The sequence below is a fragment of the Mus pahari genome, chromosome 23 (assembly GCF_900095145.1).
Source record: "Mus pahari chromosome 23, PAHARI_EIJ_v1.1, whole genome shotgun sequence".
Taxonomy (NCBI): Eukaryota; Metazoa; Chordata; class Mammalia; order Rodentia; family Muridae; genus Mus; species Mus pahari.
In genome coordinates, this window is record NC_034612.1 from 11,261,663 (window position 1) to 11,287,941 (window position 26,279).

Here is a 26,279-nt window from a genome sequence, read left to right on the forward strand (position 1 = left end):
TAGGAGGAAAAGAAATTACTATTATCAGATCCACACAGGCACTATGGCACAGGTGTGCACAGTCCCACACTCACACAGTAGTACATAAGAAATAAGCAGATAGGAGGAAAAGAAATTACTATTATCAGATTTTGCTTTCAAACCTTAAAAACCAAAACAAAAATTTAAAAATATGGTTTGAGTTGGAAATTCCCAGAAAATAGGCCATGGATTTTTTTTTTTTTTTTTTAACGTTTATACTATCAAATAAAAGTATACAGTTCCAGGAAGACTCTGAGTTCTGAGTTCAAAGTCATCATGTGTTACAAATTGAGACTCTGTCAAAGAGTTAGGTCTGAGGCTCTAGTGCCCTGGTAGAGCACTTGCTTCTGAGGCCAAGGCACTGGTTGAATTCTGCAGTGCAAACGTGAGAGCAGAGGTAGGGATCATTTGTTGGGCAGCAGGGTGCACAGAGCAGATGTGATGGCTAGCCGACATCCATTTCTCTAACAATGTACCTTGAGCTTGGTTCCTGTAGGTCATGCATACCATCTTTTCTTCTTGATTTTTCCTTCTTTAGAACAAAATGAAAGAACTAGAGCTTTTGTGTTCAATGAAGGAAGTCTCCTTTGATGGAAATGACCTTGAAAACACGGTCCTCTCACTGAGGTTAGTGAGGTTACTCGCCCACCAGTCTGCAGTCTGACTTCCCACCTTGGTGCTCAGGACACCACGGGTCCAGTCCCTCTTAGGTTTTTCCGGGTTGTGGGCTCACCAGTTAGTTACTCAGAGTTAAGCTTACTGGTAAGTCAGCCTCTTTGGCTTGAACCCTGAGAAGGTAGCACAGGCATTTAGAGGGTCCTTGGATGGAGCAGGGGCAGGTGAGCGATGTTCACTGGGAGACAGACTGCTTACTTCCTGTCCTTGTCCCAGAAGGCTTTGTGGGGTGGGCTGGAGAACGACTAAACCCACCCCAGTCTCTCTCTCTAGGGAGAAGTTCCTCCAAGAAGTGAATTCTCTTACTCAGAAGCCCTCCCACCCGCTGGCCAAAACAAAGATCCTGGTGAGGAGCCTGATGAACCGAGCGGAGCTGCTGCTGCACGTCACCATTGCAGCCCAGGCGGGCCTCACCAGGAGCATCTCAGGGACACCGGCAGAGACGCCTGGTACTGTGCCAGGCTCTGGCCTGACTCTGTTCATAAAGCACACATCAAATATCTTTAAGGAATAGGTTCTCCTAAAACAACAAAATAGGGAATGTAAACATTTTCCTTCTTGTCTCTTTAGTTTCTGTAGTCTCTTAAGACTTGAATCCCTATGGAGTCATCCCTATGAAGTCATCCCAAATGGGTCCCTGTTGGCTAGGAAGGTCCCCTGGGGCATCTGAGGAGAGCAGTGGCTGCCTATTAGTGCCTGCCTACCTAATGAATATGCAGTTGGCAGTGAGTTCAGTCCCACTGGGGGAGGGGATCGAATAGGTGCTTCTTCCATTTTGCACCTTCTTGCCTTTTTTTCTCTGTTGAGTCTTGGACACTGAACCTTGGACTTTCTGCATGCTAAGCAGATGCTGGACTACTGAGCTAGAGCCCCAGCCCCCCTGCTTTTCAGCGTGCTTATGATGAATGAACACAGGTAGTTATTAAGTGAAGCTTTGTCCTCTCTTTGGAAAACCACTTTAATAAAAGGACTTTAAATTTTTAAGCTAAAATACAGTCTAGCCACATAGTTCGGTTTTTAGAATGACATCACCACACTCTCTTTGGTTTGCTTTGCCAGCCACTTCACTGGCTGAACCCTGACTGAAAGTGAAGACACGGTTAGCGTCGGCCTTCCATTCCTCTTAGCTGTTGCTCTGTCTCCCTACTAATAATCAGAGAGCGGAAATGAGCAGTTTCCCTTTCTCTTGCAGCATGCAAATCAGCTTCAGAAACAAAGGTGGCGTCTCATGCTGTCCGGCAGCCTGTTTTCCTTCGAAGCATGTCTGCTCCTTCTGACCTGGAAATGATTGGTAATGAAGACTTGGAATTTACTAGAGCAAATCAGAGGTAACGGTCCTTGGCCGGAGCGGGACCCCAGGGTGTGGTGGCACATGGCTCTCAGCGCGGCCTCCCTAAGCATGGCTCTTGTTGCTCATCTATTACAGTCTTGTTTTCTGTAGGCGTCGGCACGTGACCAGCCACCGCAGCAGTTCCTTTACACTTCTGCAGTCACTGGCCATTGAAGACAGCAGGGACAAGCCCACTTACAGTGTCCTGCTTGGGCAGCTGTTTGCTTTCATTGGCACCAACCCTGACCAAGCGGTAGGTCAGAATGTGCAGACCTCTGATGAATGGCCCCTGGCAGCTGGGAGATGGATGGCAGTGGAAGTCAGCGTCCTCGCTCTTGTGCATTTCAGGTATCCAGTAGCAGCTTCCTTTTGGCTGCACAGACAAGATGGCGGCGGGGAAACACTCGGAAGCAGGCCCTGGTGCATATGCGGGAGTTGCTGACTGCCGCCGTGCGAGTTGGGGGAGTCACACACCTAGTAGGACCAGTGACAATGGTCCTTCAAGGGGGACCCAGGTCAGTGGTTTCTATTAGTTCACACTGTTGCATCCACCATGGGCAAGAACATATAGTGAAATTTGCTAATGTCTTTCCTCAAAAATGTTTTTTGAGGGGTGGGGTTTGAGACAGAGTTTGAAACAGCCCTAGCTGTCCTGGAACTCATCTGTAGAGCAGACTGGCGTCAAACTCATATGTCCGCCTGCCTCTGCCTCCTGTGTGCTGGGATTAAAGGCATGCGCCACCACTGCCCCTCTGTCCTCAACTATTTTTATAGTGGTGTTGATTTTGAAAAACATCTCATGATATATAACAGAAAGTGAAGGTCTCTTTTATATCTTCAGTCCTAAATTGTCCCTTGTTCTTTTTGGGGGATTGTTGTATCAACCATATGCATAAAGTGCTCCTTTATTATGTTTGTGCATGTGAGTATGTACATGTGTAATATCTGCACATAGACGGGCTTTGGTTACAAGTTTGCCCCTATAATTATGTTTGCTTTTCTCAGTACGTCTTCCATAGCACTGTCTTTCCAGCCCATCCCTAGGGATTTACCTTTTTTCTTTTTTCTTTTTTTTTTTTCTTCGTTTTTCAAGACAGGGTTTCTCTGTGTAGCCGTGGCTGTGCTGGAACTCACTCTGTAGACCAGGCTGGCCTCGAACTCAGAAATCCACCTGCCTCTGCCTCCCAAGTGCTAGGATTATAGGCAAGCGCCACCACTGCCCAGCTAGGGATCTACTTCTTTATTGGTTTGTTTTGTTTTTAAATTTTTATTTATATGAGTACACTGTAGCTGTCTTCAGACACACCAGAAGAGGGCATCGGATCCCATTACAGATGGTTGTGAGCCACCATGTGGTTGCTGGGAATTGAACTCAGGACCTCTGGAAGAGCAGTCAGTGCTCTTAACCTCTGAGCCATCTCTCCAGACCCTGCTTCTTCATTTTTAAAAGCATCACAGAGCTCCACTATACTTCTGTTTTTACATTTAACTCATGTCTAGTCACCTATGCATAGAATCATTCATTGTTTTGCATTGACTTCGGTGATACAGTCAGCATCCTTTTATACACTTTAGTGATGATTTTTTTTAAACATTTTTTTAGATTTAATTTTTATTTATTTTATGTATGTGTACAGATGGTTGTGAGCCACCACGTGGTTGCTGGGATTTGAACTCAGGACCTTCGGAAGAGCAGTCAGTGCTCTTACCCACTGAGCCATCTCTCCAGCCCCCTAGTGATCATTTTTATTTGGTTAGTTCTAAAGCCATCATTATAAATCCTAACTCAGAGGAAGACTTTCACATGTGCGTGGGGAGGTTTTCGTACCAGAGGTCAGAGGTCCTCAACAGAACAGGAAAGACTGACGCTGCTTCTGGGGGCTTGTGCCTTTGATGCAGTATGGCAAGCAAGTAGAGTGCCAGCAGCTGCTGAAGAGATGTTTGGGGAAGTGTAGGTATAGTTATTGTGCATTGTGTAAAGATTATCCTTGTATTCTTCAAATGCTGATCTCTCTGCCCCCATGTCTAGTTACACTCAGAACATAGGATTGTAATGCTTATTCTAAGCATCCCCTGCCTCGGTGCTGTGTAAACACTGCTCCCATTTATTCTCTGATTTGTCAATAAAAGTTGATCAGTCAATGGATGAGCAGAAGAGAGAATAGGGGTGGACTTCTGATTCCAGTCAGGGATGGGGAAGAAAGAGATAGGAAGAGGGGATTCTGGCACGAGGAAGGAGTCCATGGTACCACCGTGGAGCAGAGTGCGCCAGATGAGTACTGAAACGCAGGCCTTGGTGATGCTGGCTGGGAGGTAGTCAGTTAGTCCCAAGAATCAGAATAGATTAATACTGCCCAGTTACTATGCTGTAAAGCTTATCAGACAAATCTTAGAGTCTCTCTCATTTATGTGGGAGCCAGGGTAAAGAAAAATTTATAGCCGGGCGTGGTGGCACACTCCGAACTCAGAAATCCGAACTCAGAAATCTGCCTGCCTCTGCCTCCTGAGTGCTGGGATCAAAGGCATGTGCCACCACTGCCCAACAATTTATCTCTTTTAAAATTGTTCTATCAGGTCGCCGGGCATGGTGATGCACGCCTTTAATCCCAGCACTTGGGAGGCAGAGGCAGGCGGATTTCTGAGTTGGAGGCCAGCCTGGTCTACAGAGTGAGTTCCAGGTCAGCCAAGGCTACGCAGAGAAACCCTGTCTCAAAAAAAAAAAAAAAATTGTTCTATCAGGTATCAGGGAAGTTTGTATAAATCAGGAGAGCTTGTGCCTTTCTTGAGAAGCAGCTCCAGAGTGGCTGAGGCTCTAAAGACAGGATTTTAGGTCTTGCTTCAGTCCAGGGCGGCTCCTCCCTGGCTTTTGCCCATCACAGTGGACGTGATGACCATGTTAGAGCCAGCACTCCCTGTGACATAGCCTGTGTGCATTAGCTAGACTACTCATGTGCATGTGCGCATGTGCGCAGGTGGGCACACAGATGGGTGCATGCCATGACTTGTGTAGCAGTCACAGGAGACTTTTGAGACTTGGTTCTCTCATGCCACCTTGATGAGGCAGTCTGTTTCTCCTCTGTCACTGCAGTATGTCCCTCAGGCTTGCTGACCTGTAAGCTTCAGGCCAGTTCTGCTGCTGCCTCCCATGTGTCTGGAGGAGTGTTCCTGTTGAAGATGCCACCATATCCAGCGCTTTAGGCTTTACCTTCCAGGGGCCACACTCTGGTTGTCAGGGTTTCGATGGATGTGTGTATGTGTGTGTGTATGTATGTATGTATGTATGTATGTGTGTGTGTATGTGTGTGTATGCGAGTACACTGTCGCTGTCTTCAGACACCAGAAGAGGGCATCAGATCTCATTACAGATGGCTGTGAGCCACCATGTGGTTGCTGGGATTTGAACTCAGGACCTCTGGAAGAGCAGTCAGTGCTCTTAACCTCTGCGCTCTCTCCAGCCCTGTCAGGCTTTTGAAATCGGACTTTTACCCACTAAGCCGTCTCTCTGGTCCCCAGTCTCCTATTTTTAAAAAACATTATTTATGTTTATAAATGCAATTATATTACAAATCCTTGTAGATAAATTTAATAATTTCAGCCCTCAATGAATACTAAGTCAGAGAGACTCAGCCCATGCTGTGTTTGCACTGGGAAAGGCTCATTTCCCAACACCTGAGCTCTCATCCTCCAGTACCTGGAGCACGACCTTAAAGGAGACTCTTAGCTAACCTGTCTAGACCTTCGCTTTTGCATTAGTGTAACTACAAGTCCAGTCCTCAGTGCTGCACAGGATATGACAGACATGTCTCAAATAATTGGTTTATTATCAAATACATTTGAGAAACGAGTAGCCGTTCCCTGCTCTTACAACTGTTGTTTGTCTTAGCTTCGTCATCAAAGGTTCTGACAAACCTGCAGCAGAGAGCCCTGTGTAACGTTCCCTAACCCAGATTGCCTAGGGCTTTTTATTGTTGTTGTTGTTATTGGTTTTCATTTTGTATTAATTTGCTGTGGGCATCTTGTTTGAGGGACCACCTGGGAACCCTTCTCAACCCTCCTCTGTTCCCTGCAGCAGTTGAGTCCACACTGAGCCTGGTGGTCTCCAAGATGCCTTTAGCTCCAGATTCTTGGCGCTGGGCTTCTCAAAAGGGCTACTGTGCTTTCCTTGTTAATGTCCTTATCATTGATGCCTTCAGGAAACCTAAACTTGATTCTGTCTCACAGAATTGAAGAGCTCACCTGCGGTGGGATGGTGGAGCAGGTCCAGGAAGCCTTTGGGGAGACCATGACCTCTGTTGTGTCTTTGTGTGCTCGGTACCCTATTGCTTGTGCGAACAGCATTGGACTCCTGTGTACCATACCTTACACCAGGTGAGTGTGATATGTCCTTTGCCATATGGAGGTTAGATTCATTGTGGCCAAGTAAGTAGAAGGCAACTTTTTTGTTTTGTTTTATCTTTTTTAACTTATAAAATTGGATTTTGGGAGCTAAAGAGAGGTGTCTGAACTGTTAAGAGCACATATTGCTATGGAAGAGGATATGAGCTCAGTTCCTAACTCCAGGGAATTCTTGTGTGTGCAGGCACCCACACACACAAAGTATACACCACACTAGGCACAAACACACACATAAATATAAATAAAACCTTAAAATTGAATTTATCTGTTATAAACCTCCTAAAGCTTTTGTCCTATTGTGAGGGATCTAAAGTTCATTGGTTGAGTTGTTGTGTGGCCAAACATTGCCACTAGGATTATAGTACACTACATAGATTTGGAGGCTCAGAAAGAAAGACATATCTGGCAAGAGTCTTTTGTCCTGGCACACGTCTTTTATTTTATTTTATTTATTTTTTTTAAAGATTTATTTATTTATTATATGTAAGTACACTGTAGCTGTCTTCAGACACTCCAGAAGAGGGCGTCAGATCCTGTTACGGATGGTTATAAGCCACCATGTGGTTGCTGGGATTTGAACTCTGGACCTTCGGAAGAACAGTCGGGTGCTCTTACCCACTGAGCCATCTCACCAGCCCCCACGTCTTTTATTTCTTGAGTCACTTACTTAGTTGCTTGGAACTGTTAAGTGTTTATGGGCTCATTCTTTGAATGCTCTTATAATATATATAATGCTTATAATACCATCATTACTGGAGTGGCAGGTGTGAGGCGTGCTGAGTTGTTTAATCACTGGCTGCTCTTCCAGAGGACCCACGCTCAGTTTGAGCCACCTGTATGGTGGCTCACAACTGTCTGTAACTCCAGTTCAGCAGACGCACACAGTGCACAGATAAACCAGGAGATAAAAACCCTGAATAATTATATTGAAAGTAGATTATTATTTGGTCAGTTACCGAGAAGACTCATCAGCTTCTGGCCTGCTACTCTGTGTTAACAAACTTGGTCTCGAATGCCCATCATCACCATGACAGGAAAAGCGTCCTGGGTGATTGTACATGGTAGCACCCTCAACACAAAAACGTCCCTGCTACCCAGAGGCTTCCTGAGCCTTCACAGAGGCTGTCAGTGTGGTCCATCCCTCTCTGCCGTTCACCAGGAGTGAAGAGAAGTGCCTCGTCCGAAGTGGCCTCGTGCAGCTCATGGACCGACTCTGCAGCCTGAGCAGCCAGACCGAGTCCAGCTCCAGCGAGAAGCAGACCAAGAAGCAGAAGGTGGCCACCATGGCCTGGGCTGCCTTCCAGGTGTTGGCTAACCGCTGTGTGGAGTGGGAGAAAGAGGAAGGTGAGCAGCCTTCTACTTCCTATCTACGCCCCATGGGTGTGAGGGTGTGAGGGGAGGTCTTTGTTAGACTAATAATCAGGTGGCCTTTGCTGGCTGGCGAGTTGAAGAGACTCTGTGTAGGTTTGGTTCTGTAAAAACTCAGAGCTAAGCTGGGCGTGGTGGCACACGCCTTTAATCCCAGCACTTGGGAGGTGGAGGCAGGAGGATTTCTGAGTTCGAGGCCAGCCTGGTCTACAAAGTGAGTTCCAGGACAGCCAGGGCTACACAGAGAAACCCTGCCTTGAAAAACAAAAAACAAAAAACCCCTCAGAGCTCCCCTGTTGTTCCAGACAAGCCCCTGCCCTGTAGGGAAGATGCGGGATCATTTCCATATAGATGTTCTTATGGCGCTAACAGTCTCCATGTAACTATTTCTGAGAAGTAATTGTGCCTTTGTATTTTAAAGAGGATATCTTCAAATTCTATTTTCAGTGGGCAATCCAAAGTTAAAAGTTAGCTAAAGGACTCAAGAGTTGAGTCAGTGGTTAAGAGTACTTGTTGCTCTTACAGAGGCCCTAGGTTCGATTCCCAGCACCCACATTTTGACTCACTATATATGTAACTCCAGTCCAAGGGGACCCCAAAGCCTCTTCTCTCCATGGACACCAGGCACACGCATGATACACACACATACATTCAGGGGAGACAGGCACACACATGATACACAGACATACATGCAGGGGAAACAGGCACACACATGATGCACACACATACATGCAGGGGAGACAGTCATATATTTAATGCTATCATTTTTATTTAATTTTATTTGATTTTTTGAGACAGGATATCTCTGTGTAGCTTGGCTATGATGGAACTCACTTTGTAGACTAGGCTGGCCTCGATCTCAGAAATCCGCCTGCCTCTGCTTCCCTTGTGCTGGGATTAGAGGAGTGCTCCACCACTATCCAGCCACACTTAATTTTTTTAACTAAACAATAGTTTTCATCAGTGTTCAAGGTCTGTGAGCATACTTTGCTTTGTTTTGTTTGTTTTTAGTCAGCATCTTACTATATAGTCCTGGCTGGCCTGGAATTCACTACATAGACCAAATTATCCTTAAACTCATAGAGATCCACCTGCTTCTGCCTCCTGAGTGCTGGGATTAATCCTGTGTGCCACCTTGCCATGATATTTGTTAGATATATTTATGTGTGTGTATAAGCATATGTGTGATTTTTACTCATTTGTGTATATACGTGTGGATGTGGGAACACTGTAGAAGCCAGAGGACAGCTAGTGGGAATTAGTTCTGTCCTTTCATCTTGTGGGTCCCAGAGATTGATCTCAGGTTATTGACCTTGCCAATCATTGTGATTACCCACTGAGCCAATTTGCAAACCCACAATTTGTATTCTAATGTCTAAAGAGCCTGTCATACTATAAAATAGAGAGAAGTGGAGTTGTCATTGTTCCTTTAAGAAATGTGGTCTGGGGGCTAGAGAGTTGACTCAGTAGTTAAAAGTGCTTGCTGATCTTTCCCAGCACCCACATCAGCAACTTAAAACCACTGTAACTCCAGCTTCGGTGAAATCTCTTCTGGCTTGTTTAGCATCTGTATACACATGTACATACATGCAGGCACACACATAAGTTAAAATAATAAAATGCATGTTTTTTAAAAATTACTGTGGTCTGACGAAGCAAATTGGTGAAGAGATAATGGTGGTGTGGCGGGAGACAGGACACAATGCAGTGTGGTGCCCACTGTGAAGAGATAATGGTGGTGTGGCAGGAGACAGGGCACAATACAATGTGGTGCCCACTGTATGCTACGACCACAATGTAGTTCTCACTATATGCTATGGAACAGACTGGCTGGGCTAGATATCCAGCAAAGCTCCTGGGGCAGGGCGGGGGATGTAAGCAAGAGGACTGAAGAGCATAGGTTCAGGTTCTAGACCCGCATGGGAAACTCAAGATATGCTGTGCCCTTTACAAAGGACACTTAGGGAGTGAAACTAGGGTGACATGGAAATTGGTGGTACTCTATTCTATATGAGTTCATTGTAATTCATTGTCAGGAGAAGGCCTCCTCTTAGCACGGAGTGTTTATGTGTAGATGTTGTCTACTAGGACTGACGGGTGAGTAGAACACTGAAGAAGATAAAACGTGTCCATAGGATGCTTTAATAAAGGCAGGCAGAGTGAAAGGCCCACAGGCTGGTGTGCTTCCCTCAGTACTCACTGCCCTTCCTTTCCTCTGTCAACTCTGAAGGTGGCTCCACAGAGGCTGTGCACTCAGGGCTGGCCCGGCAGGTGTCCAGTCTCCTCACCAACCACCTCGCCCGAGCCACTGAGTGCTGTGGCAACCAGGCTGCTGGCAACGATGCCCTGCAGGATGTCCTGAGCCTTCTCAATGACCTCTCCAGGTATGGAAGGCCCTGCAGAGCTGGAGAGCAACCTGTTTCCCCCAGTGTTGGGAATAACTTTTGCTTCTGTTGGTTTTTGGAACATCTAAGTTCCCAGACCTTTTAACACACTGGTGCTTCAAGAAGAATTGTAGAGAATCTAGTCACTGAAACAGCGTCTCTAGTCTGAAACTGTTAGGATTATCTAGAGAAACAATGCACTGTTGCTTGCACTTGCTAGCATTAGCTGCCGGCCTGGCAAGCATTCCACCACACTTGCATTCAACCCCAGTGTCAGCTACCTCAGAGTGATGTAGAGAGTCAGCCAGGCTGGTGAGTTGAGTACAGAATCCCAGCTGGTCTCAATACCACACATTCAGAGCCAGGCAGGACCTGTAATTACTTTGTTCTTTTGCGCTGTATCTTTAAACAGGAATGATTCTCTATGGAGTTAATTACCCCACATTCCCATGTCATGTACATGACCTACAGTATGTTCTTTGGCTTTTGCTGGCTCAGTAGGTTTGGCTGTGGCGGGTCACCCATGTTGGGGGTTGTAGCACTGTGTGACAGCTTTGCTCTTGGCACAAGTTTTGAGGGCACAGGTGTGGAATTGCAAAGCTCCTAGTTCAGAGTTCTAGTTTTTGTCCTCTTTGAACTACTATGAACATGTGAGCTTGAGGAGACCGCCCTTTCCCTTCTCTGGTCTTAGGGGTCAGTTTGATGAGCACCTATTAAATATTTGCTGCAGATGGTCACTCCCTGCACACAGAGTGTCAGGTCCATGCCTTCCTCCTGAGGTCCAGCTTCACCAGAGAACACTTACCTCTGATGTCTGCAGTGACCTCAGCACAGTGCCCTCTTCTTCTCCGTCTTTCAGGAGCCACATAGGCAAAGCCATCTTGAGCCAGCCAGCCTGTGTTTCTAAGCTCCTCTCGCTACTGCTGGACCAGCGTCCCTCCCCGAAGCTGGTGTTGATCATTCTTCAACTGTGCCGGGCTGCTCTGCCTTTGATGAGTGTGGAGGACTGTGGGAATGTAGAGCTCCCGCCCTGGAGCTACTCCGTCCCCTCCCTGAACAGCGAGCAGGAGGACCCCAGTGACCCTGCCTCCAAGATCGCCTCTCTGCTCTTAGCCAAGCTGGCAGACTATGTGGTCCCAGGTGAGGCACTCCTGCCCGTCCATCAGGATGGTCTGGGAGTTAAGTCCTGCTTGTGGCTGGGCCCCAGATGTACCTGTGTGTTCTGTGTGTTCTGCAGCTATGAGATGGGAAAGGGAGGGGAGCCCTCCAAATAGTTCTGCAGTACTTCTGAACGAGCCTTGATTTTTGCTTTTAGGATGTCAGACGGTTCTCTCTCCAACTGCTTCTGAACCTGACACCACCTTGACAAAAACCAGTCCTAAGAATTCCTTAAAAGGAGATAAAGATCCTGGAGAAGAGAGTGAAGCAGTGGATGGCAAGCTCTCCATATTTATCCACAAGCGGGAAGACCAGTCCTCCCATGAGGTCCTCCAGCCATTGCTGAGGTGACTGCAATGACTATGATAACTGCATGACATCAGAGGCCACCTGTGTCACAGGCACCGCACTAACCCTGTGCGGTGGTCTGCCTCAGCCCTCTTGACAACTCAAGTAGGCACACTCGGAGTCTGCCACTCCTAACTGCAGGCCTGGGCCTCTCAAACCCCAGTGTGAGCCAGCAGAGGGCTCAAGCATGTGGTGAGCCTCTTGTGTCCTGTGGGGTCCGCAGTGACTCACTTCGAGGAGGACAGTCAGTGCTTCCCTCTGCAAATTGGGCCATGCCACCTTCTCCTTATAAAGAGGTGGGGAGGCCTGCTGTATAGCCCAGGGGCACTTAGATGGCAGAGCAGTCTCTTCATACAGTGATCTGTGAGCTCATCCTCGTGGGGTGGGTCCCTTATTTGCTGCAGTGGTATGTGACAGCAGGTAGCCTCATCTGAGCATGGTCACGGTAAGTGTTCAGGTGCAAGCCGCCGCAGCACTGATACATTAACACTCATTCTGAGGAGGGCACTGGCTTATTAGGATTGCGAGTCGGGCCTTCCCTGCAGGCCCTGCATGCATGCTGCTGTTGAGCCTCCTGACAGACTGAGATAGTGTTCAAAGGTCCTCCTGTATGCAGGGCCCTGGCCACCGCTGCCTTCAGGGTGTGCGTTTGCCCTGTTCTTTTGCTTGTGCTTCATTTTCAGGTAGGTGTTGAATATCAGAATTCTTTTGTTTGGTTTTCTAAGACAGGGTTTCTCTGTGTAGCCCTGGCTGTCCTGGAACTCACTCTGTAGACCAGGCTGAGACTCACAGAGATCCACCTGCCTCTGCCTCCTGCGTACTAATGTCAGAGTTCTTACAGACTACCTGGGGCTGGAGAGATAGCTCAGTGGTTAAGAACACTGCTGTTCTTCCAAAGAACCAGGGTTCAGTTCCCAGGACCTACATGGCAGCTCACAGCTGTCTATAACTCCAATTCCAGGGATCTAAGACCCTCACACATACATACATGCAGGCAAAACACCAATGCACATTAAAATAAATCAATAAATCAAAATCATTTAAGAAAACAGCAGAAGCTGGGCAGTGGTGGCACATGCCTTTAACCCTGTCTCAAAAAAAAAAAAAGGAAAACAACAGACTTTGTTTTAGGTCCTAAAATGTCTATAATTATGAAAAAAGTTGTTGTTTTTTTTTTTTTTTTAAAAAGGAGATTTTTGTTTGTTTGTTTGTTTTGTTTTTTCGAGACTGGGTTTCTCTGTGTAGCCCTGGCTGTTCTGGAACTCATTATGTAGACCAGGCTGGCCTCAAACTCAGATATCTGCCTGCCTCTGCCTCCTAAGTGCTGGGATTAAAGGTGTGCGCCACCACGCCCAGCAAAAAAAGGGAGATTTTTTAAAAGATGGATTTTAAAAGCTACTTTTAGATCCAGCAAGACAGCTCAGCAATAAAACTCATTGCCACTAAGCCTGGTGACCTGAGTTTCATCTCCAGAACCTAGTTCGAGGCCAGCCTGGTCTACAAAGTGAATTCCAGGACAGCCAGGGCTATACAGAGAAACCCTGTCTCGAAAAAATAGAGCAAAACAAAACAAAACAGAACCTACTTGGTGGAAGGAGAGAACCAACTCCCATAAGCTGTCCTTGGCTGTCTGCAACCACGCTGTGGTGCATGCTCACATGCACACACTAAAGCCAGTTTTAGTGCTAAATGGGGCCTGCGCATGACTTGGTTACTCAGTGACACAGGCCCCTTGTCACATTCCTCTGCAATGGCTCACCTTCTCTGCTTTCCTTCTTGCAGTAGCTCAGAAGGACGGCCCTTTCGACTCGGCACTGGTGCCAACATGGAAAAAGTTGTGAAGATGGATCGAGACATGACCAAGGTAACCACACGGGAGATACTGACACACACGTCTTTGCCACACTTTGGAACTTACAGAAGTCAGGGGGTTTTGTTTTGTTTTTATTTTTAAGAAATTGCTTTTTTAAAAGTTGATTCAGTTGGAATTGTTAGCATGGCCTGTAGTCCCAGCTGAACTGAAGCTCAATTTGAGACTAGCCTGAGCAATATAAACAAAATAAGTTAGATGTCAGCTCAGAGTTAACGTAGCCAAGAGTGATTTCCAAATTCTGATCCCACTGCCTCTGCTTGCCGAGCTGGGGTTACAGATGTGTCCCTGGTGTATGCAGTGCTGGGGATGGGGTACAGATGTCTCCCTGGTGTATGGTGCTGGGTGGGGATGGGGTACAGATGTCTCCCTGGTGTATGCAGTGCTGGGAATGGGGTACAGATGTCTCCCTGGTGTATGGTGCTGGAGATGGGGTACAGATGTGTCCCTGGTGTATGGTGCTAGGGATGGGGTACAGATGTCTCCCTGATGTTTGCAGTGCTAGGGATGGGGTACAGATGTGTCCCTGGTGTATGGTGCTAGGGATGGGGTACAGATGTCTCCCTGATGTTTGCAGTGCTGGGGATGGGGTTACAGATGTCTCCCTGGTGTATGCAGTGCTGGGGATGGGGTACAGATGTGTCCCTGGTNTATGGTGCTGGAGATGGGGTACAGATGTGTCCCTGGTGTATGCAGTGCTGGGAATGGGGTACAGATGTCTCCCTGGTGTATGGTGCTGGGGATGGGGTTACAGATGTGTCCCTGGTGTATGCAGTGCTGGGGATGGGATACAGATGTCTCCCTGGTGTATGGTGCTGGGTGGGGATGGGGTACAGATGTCTCCCTGGTGTATGGTGCTGGGGATGGGGTTACAGATGTGTCCCTGGTGTATGGTGCTGGGGATGGTGTTACAGATGTGTCCCTGGTGTATTGTGCTGGAAATGGGGTACAGATGTGTCCCTGGTGTATGCAGTGCGGGGGATGGGGTTACAGATGTGTCCCTGGTGTATTGTGCTGGAAATGGGGTACAGATGTGTCCCTGGTGTATGCAGTGCTGGGGATGGGGTACAGATGTGTCCCTGGTGTATGCAGTGCGGGGGATGGGGTTACAGATGTGTCCCTGGTGTATGGTGCTGGAGATGGGGTACAGATGTGTCCCTGGTGTATGCAGTGCTGGGNTCCCTGGTGTATGGTGCTGGAGATGGGGTACAGATGTGTCCCTGGTGTATGCAGTGCTGGGGATGGGGTACAGATGTCTCCCTGGTGTATGGTGCTGGGGATTGAGCCCACAGCCTCACATGTACTTGGTAAGCACGCTGCCATTGAGCCGAATTCCCCAGAGAAGGACTCAGACTCCACCTACGATTTCTTCTTAGCCCTTTAAAGAAAGGTTTATAGTCTTAAACTCATTTGGAAATTGAAAGGGTGAAAGGCTGCTAAGAGAATAACACTCAAGAATTACCAGGGCTGAGAAGGTGACTTGGTTGGCAGAGCGCTTGCCCTGGGTTTAATCCCCAGCACTTTGTAAACCAGGAATGGTGGCATGTACCCATGGTCCCCGTGCTTGAGAGGTTAAGGAGGTAAGAGAATCCCAAGTCAAGGTTTTCCAGCACTATATCTCAGTCTGAAACTAACCTGGCATGCATGCGACTCTAAAAAAACAGACAAAAGGAATTATAGACATAAGATCATAAAGGTATAAAATATGTTCATATTCACAATTCATGAAAGGAATAAAAGCAACAGTGATGAACAATTTTTTAAACCTGCACTTTCACAATCAGGTATTGTTATGAGAGATGTAGTACTCATTAATATCAAGCATGGGTGAATGTACATCTCAAAGTCCAGGGTGAAGCACACAGTAGGTGTGTGCACCTTTTATCCCAGCACTCAGGAGGCAGATGCAGGCGAGCTCAGAGTTCAGGCTCGCCAGGGCTGCATAGTGAGGTTACAGCATGTTCTTTGGATTTATGTGAAAACCAAACAGAACACTATGCATCTAAAAACAAGGGGTAGCTAAAGATATTAACACACTTGAATAATGAGATGCCAGGCATCTAAACACAAAGTCTAAAACCAGTTCAGCGGGTTGTGATCTGTTTGTAGAGTTGGACGCTGTAATCACAGAAGTTGCCATTTACAAGGATGAGATTTACAGAATTCAGAGTGTACGGGAATTGTAGCAAGTGCATGTTTTATGTGGTTTATGGGGATGGGGGAGAGATCTGAGGAGGTCTGAGCTGGAAGAATGAATGAGCAATGCAGATGTCTCCAACCCAACCCCAGGGGGGCTGCTGTGAAGTGATCACAGAAGAGGCCTCAGCCGCCCTCAGGAAAGCAACCAAGTGGGCACAGTCGGGCCTCATTGTCAGTGTCGGGCCACCAGTGGAATCCATCAACCCAGAGACCGTGAGTGGGCTATCCACAGGTGACAAGAAGAAAACTGCCCAAACCTCCATCTGCCGAGAAAGAAACTCTGAACTGGCCAGGTGAGTCTCTCGGGCTCCCCTGATGGTTCTCTTACAGACACACCGCAGAGGGGTTTGTTAGTAGGGTTTGAATCTATACCATCCCTTGACCTGCGGGAAAATAAGGAGAAGGAGCAAGACCCACTCAGTGTTGTAGAGGCTGCTCCCAAACACTGCCAAGGCTGCTTCAGGGGAGAGCCACAGAGGCAGTGCGGAGGCCGAGGGGAGCCTAGGGAGTTGCTCCCAGCAGAGTGAACACAGCAGCTAAAGGGGCCTTCTCATGTCAGTGAGCTGCTTACACATAGTGCTTGCTTCTCCAGTCTTACCCAGGGGCAGAGTCAAGGGCAGCGTTGCCTGGACGGAGCTTATGGTGCTGTGCACCTGCAGGGAGTAACAGCTGCAGTCTGTGACTTTGATCCCCGAAGTTTCTGTGCTGAGACCCTTGGGGTTCATTGTTCCAAGGTGTGCTAGTCAGCATTCCCTAGCTTATTTAGCTCTGGGGTAGAGAGTCAGGGGACTGCATTGTCCCAGTTTTGGCTGTATCATACCATGACAGATCCTGTGCATGAGCAAAGTGACAGTGTAGGAGCACAGGAGAGTTGGAGGAGCCAACTCAGGCTTTTATACAGCCCTCCTGAAACTAGCCCTTGCCAAGCCAAGTCCCCAGTGATTCACAGACCTCCAACCTCCTGCAGGTCTCACTGCCTCCCATTAGTGCCACCCCAGGACCACACTTGAATCACTGTAGACCCTTGGGAGACAAGTGATACTTAGATCATAGCACAGAGGGTTCTTCACATACCACCAAAAAAAAAAAAAAAAAAAAAATTCAAGAAGTGGTTTCTTCCTGGTGTTCATTTTGCTTGTCATTTGTTAGTCAACAAGTTCTGTTTTTCATGTGTAAGCCCTTCATTGTGTAAACAAGAAATCTTTCCATCCTATGTTAACTCTGAAACCACTTTTCTGTAACATTCCCCACTAAAACTCACCCTCCACACACACACACACACACACACACACACGCACATGCACACACACAAACACACACAAGGTTTTTCTGTGTAGCCCTGGCTATCCTAAAATTCACTCTATACACCAGGCTGGCCTCTAAGATCCACAAGTGTCTACCTCCCCAAGTGCTGGGATTACAGGCGGGCCCGCCATGCCCAGCCCTTTTCTGTACTTTTAACCGTCTCTGAGCACTGAAATGTTTCCGTGTTCACACTTGCAGAACTGACCCCGTGCGACCCTTCATCAGTGGGCATGTGGCAAACAGTATGGCTGCAGAAGTGATCGCCTTGCTTCATAGCCTGCTAATGGCGCCAGAATCTAATGCTGCTCAAATATGGACCACAACAGCAGAAAAGGTTAGCATGGGGAGGCTGCTCAGCCACAGGAACAAGAACGAAGCAGCACCATAGTCGTGCATAGACGAGGCCGTCCAGGAGAGAGCGTTCCAGTTAGTCAGACACAGCACACTCTTGAGTCTCCCCTGCCCTGCTGGGTCTGACTGCAGAGAGACATGGCAGCCCTTGTTTGTTTTTGTCTGCCTCAGACTGGTACTGACATAATGATGCTACGTATTCTTGACTTACTGTGTATTCTTGACAGGCTGTGGTCAGTCTGTCGGCAGCTCTAGGGAGGCCTTTGTGATTGCACTACTGAGGGCTGTGTCTTACACTGCTCTGTCACACAATGGTCTAGGTGCCTGCACCTCAGCTCTATAATAACCAGTTCCCCTTTCTACGGCCACTCCTCAGGCCAGAGCCTGAAGTGTGCCCTGGAGCTGAACACTGGAATGCAGACAGTGGGGAGGATTTCCCTCGGTTGAATGGCTGCTTGGTGCTGGGAACCAAACCCAGATCCTCTGTGAGAGCAGCAACCACTCTTGGCGACTGAGCCACCTCTGCAGGCCTACCATCCTCCTCCTCACCCACAGGTTCTGTCTCGAGCATTGATGTACATCCCACAACTAGGGAAGTCTGCAGAAAGCATCCTAGAGAATGGGAGCAGCAGCGGCAGGAAACTCGCCAAGCTTCAGAGGATTGCTCGCCAGGCGGTTGCCGCCCTCTGTGCGCTCGGAGGCTTTAAAGAGACCATCAAGATAGGCTCTGAGGTCCAGGTAACCCACCGCTGATTTCCCCCAAATTCTCAACCACAGCTCACCAGTGCTCTTCCACTGTCTTTACCCAGAAGGGCAGCAAGCCTTGCTCCTTCAAACTCGGGAATAAAACTCAGAACTTGCTGAGCTTCTATGGACATGATTCTGTACATTGCTCGAATGCTAAGGCAGTGCTGTCTGATGCTACCTGAGGGACTCATGTCCTAGGTATCGTTACTGCCGAAAGCTTGGGATGACAGCATGTCTCCTTGCTGAGAGTTGTGGGCTTGTGGGGTTTTTTCCCCAAAGATTTACTTTTATGTATATGAGCACAGTGTTGCTCTCTTCTGACAACATCAGAAGAGGGTGTCGGATCCCATCACAGATGACTGTGAGCCACCATATTGATGCTAGGGATTGAACTCAGGACCTCTGGAAGAGCAGTCAGTGCTCTTAACCGCTGAGCCATCTCTCCAGCCCCCGGACTTGTCTTTAGCTTAGCTCCACATCAGAATCAGTGATTGCTATAGCTCTGACATGACAGCTGCAAAGCCCTCCCTCTAGTCCCGTTAGATGGCTATGCTCACTTGACCCTGGCAGGTGGCACTAATAACCTCTGTCACCAGGTTTTAGGTAGAGGAATATCAGGAAGCATCGGAGTTGTGGCTTCTATCAATGAGCAGGAAGGTATAGCTACAGTCCGGTTCCCTCCTGTAGACTGCCGAAGGACGTCACAAGCGGCAGACACGCTGACTATTCCTCTGTCTAGACTTTGTGTTCCAAGGTCAGAGGTAAGGCGATGCTTGTGCAGATGTGGGTGGGCAAAGATGGTAGAGAAGTGAGGGGCTTTACTTTCAACTGGGATACATACCAGCTGTAATGGATTTCACAGTGATGAGGGTAGGACATTTTTCATGTAGATGTTAACTGGGAATATTCCACAGTGTGTGATATTTTGGTTGCTTTGGTCTGGTTTCTGATTTTCTGTGGTGGTTCTGGTCACATACTGATAATGCCTTTGTTTCCTGTGCCCTTGCCTTGGCCTGCCCGTCTGCCGCAGGCACTGCCTCTTCACAAGCTGTCCATTACTGAGAAGGTAGTCCAGGCAGTCCAGTCCATGCTGCTCCCTCAGGAAGGAAGCCTCTCTATCCACACCTCTCTTCCTGCAACAGGAGATGGCTCAGCACCTGTCATGGCAGTTGTCCGGCTTCTGGCTGAAATCAGAACCAGGTAAGTTGGCCTGGCCTTAGAGTGTCCAGAGCCTGAAGCTCATGTCAGCTAAGTAACAGGTACAGTAGTCACGTGCCACCGTCCTGCACCTCTGATTGCATCCTAGTACCATAGCTCACGGGAAGGCTAAGCCATTCGTTCACCTGGGAGAAGCAGCTGCAGCAGTGTGCCAGGCCGTATAGGCTCACATTGGCTGTGCAGGAGAAGCAGCTGCAGCAGTGTGCTCACACTGGCTGTGCACTGGCTGCTCTGCTAAAAGAACCTGATTTACAGCAGGAATCACACGGCCACTTTTTCAAGTGACTCAGTTCCATCACTTTCCAACCTAGTGACAGGAAAATGAGGGAGTTCTATCAGGGCAGTGTCAGAGAGGAGATGTCTGGTGACTGTGGGGAGTGGTCACAGAGCTATCCTCAAATTCAGAACCTGCGGCTGCTCACATCTTCATATAGAGCGGCATAGCACAGGTGTGGAGCCCCCACGCACGTCCTCCAGCACTGTCAGATGTCCCAGGTTTCTGAGCTTCCTTGTGCGGTCCCGATGCTGTGGAAGGATTGCAATACCAGCAGCGTTGTTTGGGGACAGTGACCAGCAGGGAATGCCCATGTACATTTAGTATTGGAGAAGCTTTTCCAGATATTTTCAGTTTGGAGGGTCAGATCCATAGGTCTAGACCCCATGGGTATGGAGGGCCAACTATATATCTCAAAGCTGGGGAAAAAAAAAGAAATAGAAATGACAAGTTTGCCAGGCGTGGTGGCGCACGCCTTTAATCCCAGCACTCGGGAGGCAGAGGCAGGTGGATTTCTGATTTCGAGGCCAGCCTGGTCTACAAAGTGAGTTCCAGGACAGCCAGAGCTATACAGAGAAACCCTGTCTCAAAAAATTAAAAAAAAAAAAAAAAAAAGAAATGACACGTTTGATTGGAGTGTTTTCACAGTTGATGTCTTTAAAGAATGAACATTGATGACTCTGAAATATTGTGAATCTTTTGGCATTAAGAGCATGCCTGGTCATGGCACAGCTTTTAGAAGACAGCCTGTTTTGTGAAGAGTTCATACAGCAGTGTCCAGCAGCTGTGGAAGTTCTCAACCTCGTAGCCCAGGAGTGCAGTGCAGGTGAGTGCCAGAGAGCCACTGTGCGGAGTCTCAGGGACTGTCCACATTCATCCCACACTGATCTCAACGACAGTGATCCTCACAGCTGCCCCTCCCCCCACCACACACACACAGGGCCTTCAGCCTCTGAGGTCCAGGAAAGCCGTGCTCTTGAGTGAGGGCCAGGGCCATGCCTGAGGGCTTTTCCACATTCTCATGAATTCACTGGTGGCTGTGTATTCTGACTGTGGGTTGGGGACATTTGGAGTCTAAGTGCAGCAGGCTTTGTATTGGTGTCCTTCTTCAGGACAGCCTGCATTTATGTAACTGCAGCAGGCCTGGAACTTTTGATTTCGACCAGGGTGGCCTCATACTCGGCTCCATCTGCCTAAATGCTAGGATTAAAGGCAGCAGCACTTCATGCCCAGCCAACATTAATATTTAAAATCAGCTTAGATTTTACATGCAATGGCCTTTACCCGGCATGAGTGGGGCATGCCAGCAGTATTATAACTTTGGAGTTTGGGGCAGGAGGATCAGAACTTCCAGACTTTTAGGCCAGCCTTAGCTATATACAAAGGCCCTATTTAAAAAAATAATAATAAAATAGGGGCTGGAGAAATGGTTCAGCGATTAAGAGCACTGACTGATCTTCTGTAGGTCCTGAGTTCAATTCCCAGCAACCACATGGTGGCTCACAACCATCTGTAATGAGATCTGATGCCCTCTTCTGGTGTGTCTGAAGATAGCTACAGTGTACTTAGATATAAAAATAAATAACTCTTTAAAAAAAATTAAAAAATAAAATAAGAGAGTGGGGCTCCATGTTTGAGATGATAGGAATCCTAAGCATCATCGCTGAGTGTTTGTCTTATGCCTGAGATTTGTGTGCAGGCCTCGCTTAAGTAGACAATCTCACCTTCAAAGCCCGTGTGCGCCTAGCTGCTCCCAGTGCTCTGGGATTGGGGTGGAGGCCGTGGGCAATACCAGGCCAGGCAGCTCTACTCCAGGCTTGGTACCCAGCGAGCCTGGCTGTTGAACTTCGTGAGGAGACAGGCTCGAGGTGGTTCCTCTTGTGGAAGGAAGGATGTCAGTGGTAGCTGTATATAATGTCGTTGTTTGGCGCCACTCCTGGAAGCTGTTTGGTGACTTGCTGTGTCCCTGCACAGGAGAGCGGCTGGCAGTCGTAGAGATGCAGTGTGAGAGGCTCAGGATGCTCTACCGGGACTGCGCTCGCCCCCCTCCACCTCCGCTGCAGGCTGACCGGAGACAGGTGAGACATTGTGCCTTCCTGCAGGCTGTGACTCTGCCGCTGAAGAAAGGCAGGCAGAGGGGTATGACATTAGAAAGAGCACCTGGGACTGCCTGTAGCTCTGAGTGGAGTTTCTGTCTAGAAGGAGCATGTACAGACCTTTGGCAGCTACACTGTTACCTTTAGGTGTCCAAGAATCCTGAACTGACATTCTGAATGTTGAAATGTTATACTGTGCAGCCGAATTTATTAACATCTTTGAAGTCAGAATAAATAAAAAGACAGCTTTAAGCAAAAGTTAGGGAACTGGAGAGATGGTAAAGTGTTTGCCATGAAAACCTGAAAGCCTGAGTTTGGCTTCCCAGCCCTGGGCATGGAGATGTGACCCTGGGACCCCAGTGCTGCGGCATCAGAAACAGCAGAACCCCTGGGGCTCCCTGGCCAGCAAGTTGAGCCAAATCAATGAAAGACAGAAGACAGACTTGCATGACATATGATGGTGGTGCGCAGGGAGGGTGTCCTTGAATGGGAGGCCGTGCACAGCAGGTGTAAGACTTTGGAGTCCATTCCCAGCGTTATAACAAAAAATGCAAAAGAGAAAAGAGAACCCACATTTTGATCATATCAGATATTTTCTTCTCTGAGACAGTCATGAGATTTATCGCTTTTTTGAATGGAATCCTCCCTCCTGTCCCCACTTGCAGCCCAAAGAGATCACCTGGAGCCCTTCTCGAGTGTTCCCTCCAGTCCGTGCCTGTATGTTCTCGTCTCATCTCACCTCTGTCACCTTCCTGGCTGACCCCAGCGCTGGAGGAGGTCTTCCCCGGGGCACCTTCATCTATGCCACCTCCCCCCTGCCTGTTCAGGTGAGAAGGTCCCTGTCACCCTGCCTCTGACTGGAAAGAAGCTGCAGGTGCTGGGCCTGGCCACTTGTCCCCTCTGACATCACCCTCTGTCTCTTTAGGCTCCATCTTTCTACTGGGAAATTGAGATTGTTTCCTATGGAGACACTGATGATGACACTGGACCAATCGTCTCATTTGGCTTTGCTACAGAAGCTGAGAAGCGAGATGGGGCATGGACTAATCCGGTGGGCACGTGCCTCTTCCACAAGTAAGGACAACCGCTGCCCGGCGTGGGTGGGCTCGCCTTTATCCCAGCATTCAGGAGGCAGCCGATCTTTGTGAGTTTGAGGGCTACCTGGTCTGCTAGTAAGTTCCAGGCTAGCCAGGGCTGCAGAGTGATACCCTTTCATAAAAATGGATCAGTATTCCAGAGAAAGTGACTTCCCCTAGGTGTTTATGGGTATTCAGGGAACCAAAGTGCGGCTGTGTGACTGAGGAAGTTTGAACAGAAAGTGTTGTTTTCCTCTCTGGATGCTTATGTTCCTCCCCATGGCTCTTTCCTCGTAGTCCTGCAACAAGAAATGAGTCTTTCTTCTTTCCCATTCCTTTCTGAATCCACATACCAGTGATGCTGCTCCGCAGACTGGGTCTGTTGAGCTATTGTTATTCTAAAGCTTGAGGCTACTCAAGCTAACCATGAACCTTGCTAGTTGGAATCTGTTAGTGTTTGGGAAAGCATTGCTCTCTACTGCGGGGGTTCCTTCCTTGCCGGCCCCTGCCTTCTCTCCCTCCTTCCCTCCACTTGAGTCTCAGCCTTGACACTCTTGTTCTCTTCCCAGCAATGGCCGAGCTGTGCACTACAATGGCTCCAGTCTGCTGCAGTGGAAGAGCGTCCGCTTAGATGTCACACTCTCTCCTGGTCAGTGTGGTGGGGCCTTCTTACCCTGCATGCTTCTGTGGGTGCCAGCCTTGGACCTAAATGGTTTAACGTTAAATAAACTTAGCAATTGGAAATTGGTCATTTGTCATTGAGTACAAAGTAAACACTTGCCCTTGTTATCCGAGTTTTACACCACAGCTCTCATATTCTGAAGCCATTCCCTTAGAGCCTCTATCTGTAACTCAGGGGACAGACATGGCTGCTTTTGACCCTCATCACATAGTTGCAGACTAGAAACTCACCTGATAGTAAACTGGGAAAACATGTGTATCCTCCTGCTCTCTGCTGTAGGCGATGTGGCAGGAATCGGATGGGAGAGGACCGAGGGGACTCCACCTCCTCCAGGGCAGCCAGCCAAAGGTCGGGTGTATTTCACATACTGCGGGCAGCGCCTCACACCATACCTAGAAGATGTCTCTGGTGGGATGTGGCCTGTGGTTCACATTCAGAAAAAGGCAAGTCACATCGATAGGAGAGAAGAACAAATTGTTTTCAGAAATATATCCTGACCAGAAAGGGAAAGAAAGGGACTTTTATGTAACTGTTCCCTGCACAGTGATGGGCACAGGGAGCCAGGATGTGTGCTTCCTTCCTGGTGGACCCTGTAGGCTTGGATCTGCTGATCTGTGCCCAGAGCTAAGTGTGGACTTGCTCTGACCTCCCCTGAGCCATCCTTCCTTAACAAGGAAAGGAACACTGCTTAAATGTCTGCAAATAGCTTGTGGGAGCAACCCTCTGAATCACAGAGAATGGCAGATCCTTGGAGAGTTCTCAGAGCAAGACTCAAAAGTTCAGCACTCCTCTTCCCCAGCACCCAACACACACACAGTCACACACACACCTACATTCACATGCTCACATACACACACACAGTCACACACACACCTACACTCACATGCTCACATACATACATACATATGTACATCCACACACATCTCTCTCATATACACAGTCACACACACACACTGTCTCACACACACACACACTGTCTCACACACACACTCACACACACACACACACACACACACACACACACGGGCTGCTGTTGACTTTGAAGGAGCACCTAGGGAAGCCTGCTGCTCTGTCTGGCATTATTACTGGTGACATGCTGCAGCCCCTCATCTTCATCGATCCGCAGTCCGTAGCCGGATGCCCATCCTCATGAACTTGGCACTAGTCAGCAGCAGGACACAGGTTCGAAGCAGAGCAGGCTGCTTCTCTGGCCTTCCTGTCTGTCTCAAGAGAAGGCCTTTCTCTCCGTGCCCCATGCTTTCATTCACTCAACAGATGTTTACCCAGCGTCTGTGTGTGAGCACCATGTTGAACTTAGGCAGAGAACAAATCATTGATGCTGTCTGTCACGCTGCAATTGATTGGAGCAAGTAGACATTAGTCAGATAATCACAGGAACATGTCGATGTAATCACAAAGTAATAAATCCTTAGAGTGACGATCTAGTCTCTAAGTGCCAAGCATATCCCTGCCCTCTGAGGTCGTGGTGTGTAAGCTAAGCCTGGAACTCTCCACTGTCTCCGTGGGAAGAGTGTCCCAGGCGCAGAGAGAACCAGCACGCGGTGGTGCTGGGTAGAGCACAGCCACTGGCCCAGTGCGGTGCTACAGCCTCGTAATCCAGTTCTTGAGAGCCAAGGCAAGACTGATGGAGCTGGAGAGATGCTCCTCTAGCTAACACTAGTCCCAAGGTCTCTTCTGGCATTCTCTGGGCACCAGCCACATATGTGATGCACAGCATACATACGGGCAAAATTCTTGTACACATTAAATAAGTAAGTAAAAGAGGATGGTTGTTGAGAGTCTGAGGCTAGCCTGGGCGACATAGCAAAACCCTGTCTGTCGACCAGGAGAAGGAAGGTGTTAGATACAGTGAGTGGCAAAGAACCTGAGCATGTATGAAGGGAGGGCCGGTGGGGCAGATGGCCACGCAGCAAGGCACTCCGGGCCTGCTTCTCCCACCTGCCCACTGAAGTGTACTTCATTGTTTGTAAATCCAAAAGAAAGAAAGAAAATCTAGATAATCGTAAATCCTTTATTTGCTCTTTCTAGAACACAAAAACTCGAGCCAATTTTGGCTCCCGCCCATTTGCGTATGCTGAAGGACAGGCCCATCGGAATGCTGCCGACCTGTGCACTGACCTGGCAGAGGAGATCAGCGCTAACTTTGAGGCCTTGCCATTTGCCATGGCTTCCGACAGTGACAACGATGCTGGCACCAGTATTGCATCAGACCCAGGCACTCATGGGCCGCCGTGCCGGATTGCAGCTGTGGCCACAGCCCAGCAGCGTAAGCCACGTCATTGCCCCTCCATCCCACCCCACCCCATCCCCTGCTGCTAGTGCTGTTGGGAATAGTCCTCAGTGCAGGGAGACAGTCTCAAATAGAAAGACACGGGAGGGGAGGCGGGTCAAACTGGAAGTGTGCCCACTCCATGGTACTGACCCTGTAGGTGTGGGAGGTATATTGCAGGAAGCTAAGAGCCCAGACACTTATGTGAAATCACTTCACTTGACTGTGTTACTCATTTGTTTAAATCACTTTTTATTAAAAATCTCTTTAAATTGAGGTCATCAAGTAGTAATAAAATGGAAGAATTGCGAACATGGGTAGAAAGCTATGTGCTACAATGTTTCCTGATCATATAAAAAACTTATAATAACAGCCGGGTGTGGTGGTGCACGTCTTTAATCCCAGCACTCGGGAGGCAGAGGCAGGCGGATTTCTGAGTTCGAGGCCAGCCTGGTCTACAAAGTGAGTTCCAGGACAGCCAGGGCTATACAA

The 26,279-nt window shown here is 48.3% G+C and overlaps 1 protein-coding gene across 5 annotated transcripts in view; it reads left to right on the forward strand.

The window, feature by feature from the left end:
* The window catches only part of Hectd4 (HECT domain E3 ubiquitin protein ligase 4), a 150,583-nt gene that overhangs the window by 88,307 nt on the left and 35,997 nt on the right, over nucleotides 1-26,279 (forward strand). For 3 of the 5 annotated variants that reach the window (XM_029533784.1, XM_029533785.1, XM_029533787.1), the window contains exons 28-50: nucleotides 560-648; nucleotides 970-1,145; nucleotides 1,889-2,024; nucleotides 2,123-2,279; nucleotides 2,375-2,541; nucleotides 6,248-6,394; nucleotides 7,581-7,765; nucleotides 10,020-10,173; nucleotides 11,033-11,313; nucleotides 11,489-11,678; nucleotides 13,462-13,543; nucleotides 15,839-16,041; nucleotides 17,252-17,387; nucleotides 17,960-18,142; nucleotides 18,748-18,912; nucleotides 19,182-19,351; nucleotides 20,354-20,469; nucleotides 21,618-21,721; nucleotides 22,405-22,566; nucleotides 22,665-22,813; nucleotides 23,385-23,464; nucleotides 23,777-23,940; nucleotides 25,547-25,784. In XM_029533784.1, coding sequence (XP_029389644.1) covers nucleotides 560-648; nucleotides 970-1,145; nucleotides 1,889-2,024; nucleotides 2,123-2,279; nucleotides 2,375-2,541; nucleotides 6,248-6,394; nucleotides 7,581-7,765; nucleotides 10,020-10,173; nucleotides 11,033-11,313; nucleotides 11,489-11,678; nucleotides 13,462-13,543; nucleotides 15,839-16,041; nucleotides 17,252-17,387; nucleotides 17,960-18,142; nucleotides 18,748-18,912; nucleotides 19,182-19,351; nucleotides 20,354-20,469; nucleotides 21,618-21,721; nucleotides 22,405-22,566; nucleotides 22,665-22,813; nucleotides 23,385-23,464; nucleotides 23,777-23,940; nucleotides 25,547-25,784 — 3,634 coding nt within the window. The remainder of the gene's footprint in view (nucleotides 1-559; nucleotides 649-969; nucleotides 1,146-1,888; nucleotides 2,025-2,122; nucleotides 2,280-2,374; nucleotides 2,542-6,247; nucleotides 6,395-7,580; nucleotides 7,766-10,019; nucleotides 10,174-11,032; nucleotides 11,314-11,488; nucleotides 11,679-13,461; nucleotides 13,544-15,838; nucleotides 16,042-17,251; nucleotides 17,388-17,959; nucleotides 18,143-18,747; nucleotides 18,913-19,181; nucleotides 19,352-20,353; nucleotides 20,470-21,617; nucleotides 21,722-22,404; nucleotides 22,567-22,664; nucleotides 22,814-23,384; nucleotides 23,465-23,776; nucleotides 23,941-25,546; nucleotides 25,785-26,279) is intronic. The other 2 variants (XM_029533786.1, XM_021186669.1) reach the window with 1 other exon arrangement.